An 11,175-nucleotide genomic window follows, 5' to 3' on the forward strand; every position below is an offset into this window, starting at 1 on the left:
GATGTGATGTTCCACTGCTTGAACCTTAGAATTTTCTCTTAAATATGATGTGATGGATGGTAGATGATATCCATAAAGTGCCATAAATGGGGTCATTTTTGCTGCAGTATGGAAGGAAGTGTTATACCACCATTCAGCCAGAGGCAACCATTTGACCCATTGTGTCTGTTTATCAGGTACAAAGCAATGAAGATATCCTTCCAAACATTTGTTTACTATCTCAGTTTGCCCATCAGATTGAGGATGATAAGATGAGCTATGAGCTAACTGAGTGCCGGGACAAGAAACTAATTCTATCCAAAAATTTCTAGTGAAAATGGGATCTCTATCGCTTACAATAACCTTTGGGTTTCCATGTAGCTTTTGAATTGTTTCCATAAATGCAGTAGAAACAATACTAGTTTTAAATGGATGTGATAATGCACAAAAGTGTGCATAATTGGTAAGTCTGTCAACTACCACCATGATGACACTCTTTCCCTCGGACTTGGGTAAACCTATGATAAAATCCATTGAAACCTCCTCCCAACACTGGCTTGGAATGGATAAAGGTTGTAATAGACCTGGGGTCTTAATTGTTTCAACTTTATTTTGTTGGAAAACCAAGCATTCCACCACAAAAATTTGAATATCCGATTTAAGGCCATCCCAAAAAAATTCCTTCTTAACCCTGTGGTAAGTTTTTAAAAATCTTGAGTGCCCTCCTAAGGGAGAAGTGTGCAATTCCATAAGAATATTTTGTTTGAGTTGGGAATTCTTACACAAATATAAGTGATATTTGTACCATAACCATAAGAATCTTTTGTTTGAGTTGGGAATTCTTACATAGGTATAAGCGATCTTTGTACCATAACAAATCATTTTTCTAGCTAAATGTATAAGATGTACTAGCATCTTGTTGTAACTTTCGAATGAGTGCCCACACTTCTTCGTCATTTTTCCATTCCTCCCTTGCTTCATTTATCCAATCTGGTTGGATAATAGAAATGGTGCACAACAATGCTTCCACATCCTCATCCTTTCTTGAGAGTGCATCTACCACAACATTTTGCTTCCCTTTTTTGTAGATGATTTCAAAGTCATGACCCAACATCTTTGTGACCCATTTTTGTTGCTTTTCAGAGGATAATCTTTGTTCTAAAAAATATTTAAGACTATCATGATCTGTTTTTACCTTGAAGTGTCTTCCTATTAGGTAGGGTCTCCATTTCTTAAGTGCATGTAGTATTGCCAACATTTCCTTCTCATAAATAGCTGTGTAAATACTTTCCCTTGATTAGACGACTTTCGAAAGCAATGGGTCTTTCATCTTGCATTAAAACAACACCAATTCCATTTCCTGAAGCATCACATTCCACAATAAAGGTTTTTGTGAAGTTCGACGTAGCTAAGACCGGTGCTTGGCACATTTCCTCTTTAAGATGTTCGAAGGCCTTTGTTGCTTCTGGAGTCCATGAAAATGCATCTTTCTTCAATAATGTTGTTAGAGGTGCTGCTGTTCTCCCATAATTCTTAACAAACTTGAGATAATACCCTGTCAACCTGAGAAATCCTCGCAGATGCTTTATGGATGTGGGGATTTTCCATTCCTTAATGGCTTTAATTTTGCTAGGGTCTACCTTAACACCTTCATGAGATACAATATGAACCAGATATTCCACCTCTTGTACTCCAAAGAAACATTTGGAGCTTTTTGCATATAATTGTTTCTCCTCCAATAGTTTGAGCACCTTGTCAACATGTTCAACATGATCCTTCCAAGACTTGCTTTAGATTAGTATATCATCAAAAAATACTAACACAAATTTTCTAAGGAAGGGTTTGAAAATGGAATTCATCAAACCTTGAAATGTAGAAGGTGCATTGGTAAGGCCAAAAGGCATGACCAAAAATTCATAATGACCCTCATGAGTTCTAAATGCTGTTTTCGGAATGTCTTCAGTCTTCATTTTGATTTTATGATATCTTGAACGAAGATCCAACTTGGTGAAGTAAATTGATCCATGTAATTCATCCAATAATTCATCAATGAAAACAATGGGAAATCTATCTTTAATAGTGAGCTTGTTGAGCTCCCTATAATCTGGACAGATGCACCATGATCCATCCTTCTTGTGCACCAATACTACTGGGGCAAAGAAAGAACTTTGACTAGGTTGAATTATACCAGCCTCTAGCAATTCTGCAACCATACGTTCAATTTCACTCTTTTGGGCATAGGGATATCTGTATGGCCTGATGTTTGGAGTAACACTTCCTGGAATCAAATGAATAGGATGATCATGATCACGAATAGGTGGGAGACCTTTGGGAGTCTCAAATACCTTGGAATGATTGTCCAAGACTTTTTGGAGATCTAGAGAAATAGATGATTTCGATGTGGGAACCTCTAGAGAACATAATTGTGCAATTACACCTCATTGTTCCTTCTTTAGAAGCTTTGTCATACCGTTAGAGCTGATTATCTTTCCCGGTTTCCTTGCAATACCCCTTAATTCAACTTCCTTTGCTTCTGCACAAAATTTCATGAAAAGTTCTTGAAAATTAAAATCTATTGTACCCAAGGATTGTAGCCATTGGAATCCTAGTACAACATCAACACCACCCATTGGAATGGAAAGCATTGGGCTATTCAATACATATTCTCCCATGGATAGCTTGATATTATGGCACTTTCCAAAGCAATTTATGGTTCCTCCATTTGCAACCATCACTTGACACTCTGGTGCTGGATATAGGAAGCAATTCAATTCCTTTGCTATCTTACAATGAATAAAATTATGGGTACTTCCTGAATCAATCAACACTATTACCTTTTTCTTCTTGATATGTCCTTCTATCTTGATAGTTTGAGGAGTGGTAATTCCAGCCAATGCATTACAAGATATGGTCGGATTCATTTCTTCTTTATCTAGGGTTTGTTCCTGGAGTATATCCTCTTCTTTTGACATTTCTTGTTCCTTTATTTCATCCTCTTCACAATCTATGTAGAATAATTTCTTCTCAGCACGCTTATGACCTTTAGTGTGTTTACTATCACAATTGTAACAAAGCCCTTTTGCTTTTTTTTCTTCCAATTGTTGTGGCGTCAACCTTGCAGGTTGTGGAAGGCTAGGGGCAACAACACTTCCATCTTTATATTTGTGAGTGGTAGGCTTCCTGGTTGCCATAATTTTGCTTCCCATTTTTCCTTCTAACCTGAATGCCTTCTCCAATGGATCAGGTTCCCAAAGGCGAACCTCATGTTGGATATTATCCTTTAAATTCCCTATGAACACATCAATCCTATGCTCCTCTGGAATATGTTTTACCCTTATGTTCAATTTTTGGAAGTCCTCAATGTGCTCCATCATTGAACCCTTTTTTTTTAGATTTATCAATTGGCTAAAAAAGGTGTTGCTTTTTGTATCTTCATAATGTGCTATCATTTCTTCCGTAAAAATTGCCCAAGTGACAATTTGTTTACGAGAGAAAAGCCATCGATACCATACAAAATGATTTGGTTCCAAATATAAAGTTGCAATATGTACCTTTTGTATGTTTTGCACATTATGGAGATCAAAAAATTGCTCCATCTGTAGTATCCATGTTCCGGGATCCTTGCCATCAAACTTCCTTATATCGATTTTTGGAACATGGTGGGTCTTCAATCCAACATTAGAGTATATGAAATCATGATTAACATTTCTTTTGTTCTCATCATGAGTTTCCTTTACTACCCTTTCACCATTAGTGGCCATTTCTTGTAGCAACTTATTCAAATTTAGCTTCAATTCTTCCATCTTATCATCCCTGTCATTCATCTTAGCGTCCATGCCATTCATCTTAGCTTCCATTCCATCCATCTTAGCTTCCATCTTAACTTGCATGTCATTCATATTAGCTTCCATGCCATTCATCTTGGTTTCATTTACCTTTAGTGAGAGTGAAATTTGTTGTACTTGGTCTTGTAATTTTGATATATCATGTTGCATTTCTTGCTCTTCTTCACGAGTCATGCTAGAGCTTTCAGGTTGCTTACTAGGTGTTTTCATTTTCTTTCTTCGGGGCATTAATTAATGCTAATAATTCTTCACTATTTCCATTGAATTCCTTCAAACTATTTTTTCAAACCAATCTTATGCAAAATTAAAAAAAAAACTACACACTTTTTTTTCACTTTGTAAGATCTCGATATTGAATTTGTTGTATCTCTGTAACTGTGGATCTCGAATATCTGAAACCTCGTCCTGCATTTGCCCTTCGAGTCCTCTTTCTAACCCCATAAGTTTGATCAAGATTGGATTCTCCAAGGAAGAGTTATGCCAAATCTCCCACGGTGACCTGATTATAAACTAGTTCAGTAGAGAGAACTTGTACGACGTGCCACGTGTCACTGTTTCAACCTTAGTACTTGAAACTGATACACAGAAAACTACAGGTCGTTCTATTTCTGAAACTTCTTATGAAATTTCAATCTAATGCTCAAAACAAAAGTTATGACGATTTTCCTCAGGTCACCTGTTTGGAATGTAATTCGGGAGTATGAAAAACCTTAACTTCCTCAGATCATATCTCCGCAAATATAGCGAGAGAAGCTCTGACATTTGGACCTGAAGTTCAGAACGATTTCGGCCCAAATGGGTTTTTTTTGTAGCTTCTGAAACGTCACATTAAAAACGTTATAGTGAAAATTCCACGATGTCCTATTTGGAGTAGCGAAACCCTAGAATCCAAAGCTCTGATACCAAATGTTAGGAAACCAGCTCACAAAAAGATAGAAAAGATATATGAACGCCTTAGAATTCAGCCTCTTCGAGGGGGAAACCTCATTTACATTACACAAATGAACAATTATTGGATGATTCAAATGACTAAACCTCCCTTCTATATATAGGAGTCTAAGGGGTCATAATATAATCAAGCCGACATAACAGTGATAACATAAGGGCATAAAAATAACAATAGTGGGTTTCTATGGGGCATACTAATAACAATATGGGGACAATAGGTGCACAATAATAACAATAAGAGATACAATGACAATAGTAATGGGGGAATCACTACTATTATAGGGGCCTAACACATAATATGCCATGTATGATCAAGAATACAAATGACGCATTGCATTACACTTTTTCAAGGGATTTGCTTCTACATTTTTTTTCCAAAACTTCTCCAATATCCTTTGGACAATACACACATAACATCTCAGAGATTGTTTTTTTATTGCAAAACTTCTCCAAATATCTTTTGCAATACAAATAAAATATCATGGAGACTACTTTCTTGTTTTAAGGGTTCTCAATAACTGCCATTTTTACAATTTCAATGGAAAATATTATTGTTGACTTAAAAACACTAGACATCATTTCATATCTAAATGTAAGTTCACTTACATTATGCACTAAGCAAATTAAAAATAAATAAATTAAAAAAACAATTGTGTTTTTCATTTCCTTTCCACACCTTGCTTCTAATACATAATCATTTGTTTTCCATCCTCTTTGTACAAGTTTCCTATAGTTCAATAGAAACTACCACTCCAAAAGCTCAAAAGCTCAATTATATGAATTAAGGAAAAAAATTCTTAACATATAAGAAATTTTGGTATAGCATTAGTTACATTTATGCAAATTTGTTAAACATATTTGATACAATTATTTAATGTCATATTTTGAAATTATATCAATCAAAAAATCAAAATTAAAAATTCTTCATGCAAATTTGTTAAACATATTTACTAAAATTATTTAATGTCATATTTTGAAATAATGTCAATCAAACAATCAAAATTAAAAATTCTTTATAAGACTTTGCTACATGTCAGATACTTTAGACATTTACAATTGCTACTACATATTTTTGTCAAAATGTCAATTGACTTTAAAATAAAATTTTATTTTTTCCCTCTGATTTACTTATCTAATATATTATTATTATTTCATTCTTTAGTTTATTCTTTTGTTAAAGTATGAACTTAAAATAAAACAAATATACTTAATTTAATATGTTATTATTTCATTCTTTTTAGTTTATTTTTTTTTGTCAAAGTATCAATTTGAAATAAAACAAATATACATATATTAATTTGTTTTTTTTTTCTCAAATTTTTTATCTAATATATTATTATTATTTAATTTTTGTAATTTATTTGTTATTATTAATATGTAAATATAGTATTTTTGGATTTTAGTAACGATCTTAGAAAGACCTTGAACCAAAAAAATAACAAGCAAAATTAAAAAAATAACAAGCAAAATATTAATTGAAAAAATGGTTTCAAAACAAATTAGAAATTTAAATAGTTAGTTATTTAAATGTGAACCATCATATAGTCATGTCTTTACCGATATTATTGATTAGTTATTTATGCAATGTCATGATTAAAAATAAATGAAAGAGATTTTCTAAAATATGCATAGATGTATGGTGTGGTTCAAAGTTCTTTTATCATTGAATGGGTTAAAAACTTATATTTTAATAGTTGATGTGCTTGAACTATATACTATGTTCTTTTGTCGGTAGATATATGGGATTTATCCATTTGTTTTCAAATAACCGTGTAATTGTACACTGGATTATTTATATATGGTTTTATTTTTTTATCAAAGATTTCAAAATTTGTGGTTATTTTAATTTTTTTGGAAAATTATAATTTCATATTTTACATAATGAGAAAATTTATTATAATTTATTGGTCAAACTAGCACTGAGGATAATTATCATTGGTTGCTATTAGTCAATACACGTTGACTCATCACCATTATACAAGAAAAACCAAGCCACCTGGGATTACTTATCTAGTGGCCCTTAAGAAGTTGTGCCAAAAGAGGAGCTCTTAGCCAAACATAAACAATTTTAGAACATACTCCAAGCCCAAGGAATTAGCTGCTTTAGGACTATTACTCTTATTTTATTTTATTGCACAGAGAGGCGCTCTACAGCCTAGTATAGGGGTAGATCTCACATAAGCATGTAAACCTAGTATGGGGGTAGATCTCACATAAGCATGTAAATGTAAACGTAAATGTAAACATCTAACATGTAATGTTTAACATTTAACACTAAAAAAATAGGTATGGTAAATAAATAAAAATATAAATAAACTAGAGGTATGGTAAATAAATAAAATTTCTTTTTATACTTACTCCAAAGGTATGTAAATAAATAAAACCTCTTTTTATAATTAGTCCATAAACCTTTTTATATTTACGAAGACTTAATTTTTTTTTTATTTAGGTGAACCCTATGGGCCAAATACCATTTTAATACGACGAGCTCAATACCATGGGCCAAATACCATATTTATAAAAGAGATATGGTAAATTAATAAAAATATAAATAAATGAGAAGTATGTTAAATAAATAAAACATTTTTTATTTAGGTGAAGCTTATGGGCCAAATACCATGGGCCAAACTATTATTAATACCATGCAAAAAAACATTATTAACCCTAATATTAATATTAATATTAATAAAAATAAAGATGGCACATGGTATTGAGAACCAATAGTATTGACCCATGACATTCACTTGGAATGTAGCCTATTTAAAGGGGGAATATCAAGAGGGACCAAATATCTTGATATGCAAACTAGCATAGAGTGAAAACAGATTTAATCCCTATCAGCGCTTGGTAGATCCAGAATAAAGATAGATCTATATTGGTAAATATTGATTATAAGTTTGTCTTTCAGATTAATCACCTTTATTATTAGATAATCTTTTTTTGGGATAAATTCTTACAAAAATTTGAACAAACAAACTTTCACAATACTTTAATAACACACCTATTTACCATCAATCCAAATCCCTATAAACTAATAAAAAAAAATTAATTTTAATTCAAACAAACATCATTCGCATGAAACATCAAACCATACCATAACAATATAGCATGAAACATCAAACCATACCATAACAATATATATTACATAAAGAGTATTACATTTTCATACCTGAGTCATTGAATACGACCTCACATAGAACAGAGCATATTTTCAATGTAACAAGAAAACACTCACCAACAGAAATTATGAGTGACGATTGAAATTCCCTAGCCCATGTTTTAGAATATTTCAATTGCTTTTTCATATCAGGCATGAAGGCCAACCAGTATAAGGTGAACTGAATCAAAGCACAAAGCTGGAATGAGGCCAATGAAAATCAATGAGCCTGGTCCTTCTTGGGCTTCACCACGACAACAGGGCACTGTACATGGTGTACACAATAGTCACTCACGCTGCCAATAAGCACCCTGCAAGATTCAATGTCCTCTGATTAAAACAAGTGGTTTATTACCGGATAAAATCAATAGATACCCAAAAAGAGAATTGCCAGTTTTTCTGAAACAAAATGACCAATCATTCCAAATCAAGCATATCAGTAACACTTCTTGCTTTGCAAATGCACTTCTTACAGTTGCAAGTACGGGGGAATTTCATTCAATAATACCTCTTAAAAGCTCCGTATTCATGGCTACCTAGCACCAAGATGTCAGGATTATACTTTTTGGCAGCATTGCATATGGTCTCCCTCGCATCTCCAATGTGAGCCTCTGTCTCGGGAGTCACCTGGAACAGTAGGAGAAACATTCTATAAGGTTTTCCCTTATGTAACTACAGAAGACAGAAAAGCTGCAGAATGCCATGGGCGTGATAAGTGCAAGAGAGTGCAAATATCTCAGAACTTACGTTATAGGATGAATACCATGACCGATCTAGTAATGGCAATGGGCCTCTAAATTACAAAATTTCAAAATTAATAACATGGAGCTAATCTATTGAAGGATCTATGTACTAAAGTCTACAATTTTAACTAAAATGAGTTAAGACTTTGTTAAAGGACAGAAGTTTTAGTGGTAAAAGTTTACAATTTTAACTAAAATGAGTTAAGATTTTGTTAAAAGACAGAAGTATCAGCTAGTTTAATTCCCCTTTCAACTAGGTGCAAAGTTTTGAACCTGTTAAAAATCTAATTCCTATAAACTCAAAAAAAAAAAAAAAAATTCTTAATATTGAAATGAATAATGGTAAGCATTGTAATTCAATCTTGAATCTTGCGCAGAACCGTTTTGGAAAATTACTGATTCACCGATAGTGATTACTATGTGAAAAAACGAACCAAAATCTTAATCAATAAAGTCTAACCTAAAGTTGAACTTATTCCTTCTCAAAAAACACTTAAACCATAAATTCAAATCAAACCAGTATCTTGCTAAAATATGAACTTTAATTTTAAAATTGAAAAAATCAATACTCAGATGTAAATTCCATGATTATTAGCCATCCACATTCTCACTGTGGCTGGGAAATCTGCACCGGCTTCAGATTATATATATATATATAAGAATTTCAACACTCAATTAAGGAACGTACCAGCATAGACATACCTAATCCCAGGCCTAATGTGCAACCAAATATTGCAAAGCTCAAAGTTGCATATCTTGATATTCAATATTTGATATATTAAGCATTTCTTTGAATTCAAGAGATATTGTCCAGCTTGGCAACCTCAAGGCATATCAAACCCACGTTTAGATGGATTTCTCCGAATGTCTACATCATATAATTCCAATTCAACATCTGACACTGTTATACAATAAATATAGGGTTAATCCTTTCAAAATTGTTAGGGTAGTTCTGATAAATTTGATTTGGTAAAGTTAAATTGTTATGGCAGTTCTGATAAATTTGATTTGGTAAAGTTATTAGTAGTGTTCCCGTTCCAGATTTATGGTATTTATAATTTTTTTCTGTGAAATATAATTTATGTAAAAAAAAAAAACTAGTGCTTGGGCGCAGAGTGATGTGGTCGGTACGGATGGCTTTCCTGCTTCCTACCCGTGTTCGAATCTTGTGGTACCCATGTTCGAATCTTGTTGTATGATCGCGCTGGTTATAAATTAAAAAAAATTACAAACTAAAAATTGACACCGTTTACGGGAATCAGCAATCGACCTACAATATTCGTTAAATCCCAATCACATTAATATCTTTAAACACCACTACTTCTCTGGATGTTTTTGTTATTATAATCTTGGATTCTGCCTATGCAATAATGAAAACTTGGCAAGGAGGCATTCCACCATAATTAAACGAAAAAGGCCTTCAATATTACCATTCAACTGGACAAACCCTGCTATCGGGTTTAAACTTCACACCGAATTCTGTAGTTCCAATGTACAGTATGAGTAGACCTAACTTACATTTTTGGCCCTGCATATTTCCGATGCTTTGGCCAATACCTTCTGTACAGACTTTTTCATATCAATTTCCAACATCTTCAGCACATCTAATGGCACCATGAAACCTGCCCACACCAAACTGCAATCAGAACTCCGCCTCTATAACATACCCAAAACAGAATAAAACACCTCAAGATGAAATGTCATCACAAGCTCTGAGATGAATCAACTCAACACTCTCTCTCTACTGTTTTATGTGGCCAAAGGACTAAAATCCATTCAATTAATAAACCCCAGAGCCTTATATCATTTTACAGTGAATTCCATCCTGCCAATCTTCATAGCAGCCAAAGAAAAAAACTCGGAGAGACTGACCTGGGCTTCCAGTTGCGAAGGGGGAAATCGGAGAGCGCTGAGCATGAACAAGGATGATTCTATCAGGCGGTATATACAGGTTGTTAAGAGCCCATTGGAGAGCATTGATGCTTTCCTCGCTTTCGTCTACGGCCACCATTATGAGTCTGCTTGATTTCTTCTGCTCTCCCATGCTCTCCAGCACAAGATTTTCTCTGCTTACACTTATCTTCACATCCATAAAGCAGTTCTGGCAAGGATGGGAGATTGTACAGAGACATGAATGGGGAAACAGAGTGTTCGAGTGGCTTCGAATTGAAGAAGATTACGGAGTCGCAATTCCGCGGATTCATGTGTTCCACGTGTTTTGCTTTTGAGCGTTGGGAGTGTTGGCGGCTGCCTGCGTGGCATTTATGTCAGCGCCCTCGGCGTTCTACCCATCAAAACACTTACCGATCAACTCGAGACACCTCATGTTCAGTGGAATCTGAAGATTTTTTGAATTTATATTAATTTTAATGTTTTTTATTATAAAAAATCTTAAATTTCTTTTTAAAATCCAATAAATCATATTGATTTGAGTGGACACGAATCATCATTATTATTTTATATTTTAAATAAAATTTAAATTTAACATATAGGAAAAAGTTTT

General features: G+C 33.5%; 1 protein-coding gene across 1 annotated transcript; it reads right to left on the reverse strand.

Annotated features, from left to right (window-relative positions):
- Positions 1 to 7,896: 7,896 nt before the first annotated feature.
- Positions 7,897 to 10,860, reverse strand: LOC149201688 (universal stress protein PHOS34-like). Its single transcript, XM_089399793.1, has 4 exons — positions 10,545 to 10,860; positions 10,191 to 10,294; positions 8,438 to 8,556; positions 7,897 to 8,240 (listed from the first exon to the last, which is right to left on the reverse strand). Exons 1-4 carry the CDS (start codon positions 10,762 to 10,764, stop codon positions 8,150 to 8,152), a joined length of 534 nt encoding a protein of 177 aa, XP_089255919.1. The 5' UTR covers positions 10,765 to 10,860; the 3' UTR covers positions 7,897 to 8,149.
- Positions 10,861 to 11,175: the final 315 nt, after the last annotated feature.

Source organism: Pinus tabuliformis, chromosome 2_1, assembly GCF_031772625.1.
Source record: "Pinus tabuliformis cultivar Carrire ecotype Pingquan chromosome 2_1, CPIR1, whole genome shotgun sequence".
NCBI lineage: Eukaryota > Viridiplantae > Streptophyta > Pinopsida > Pinales > Pinaceae > Pinus > Pinus tabuliformis.

What these genes read in the sequence shown, in the direction of transcription:
- LOC149201688 (XM_089399793.1), bottom strand. Translation starts at nt 10,764, where the DNA reads ATGGATGTGAAGATAAGTGTAAGCAGAGAAAATCTTGTGCTGGAGAGC. An exon ending in CTTCGCAACTGGAAGCCCAG is followed by an intron (nt 10,295 to 10,544) that starts GTCAGTCTCTCC and finishes TGGTGTGGGCAG; the next exon opens with GTTTCATGGTGCCATTAGAT. An exon ending in GAATACGGAGCTTTTAAGAG is followed by an intron (nt 8,241 to 8,437) that starts GTATTATTGAAT and finishes TGAATCTTGCAG; the next exon opens with GGTGCTTATTGGCAGCGTGA.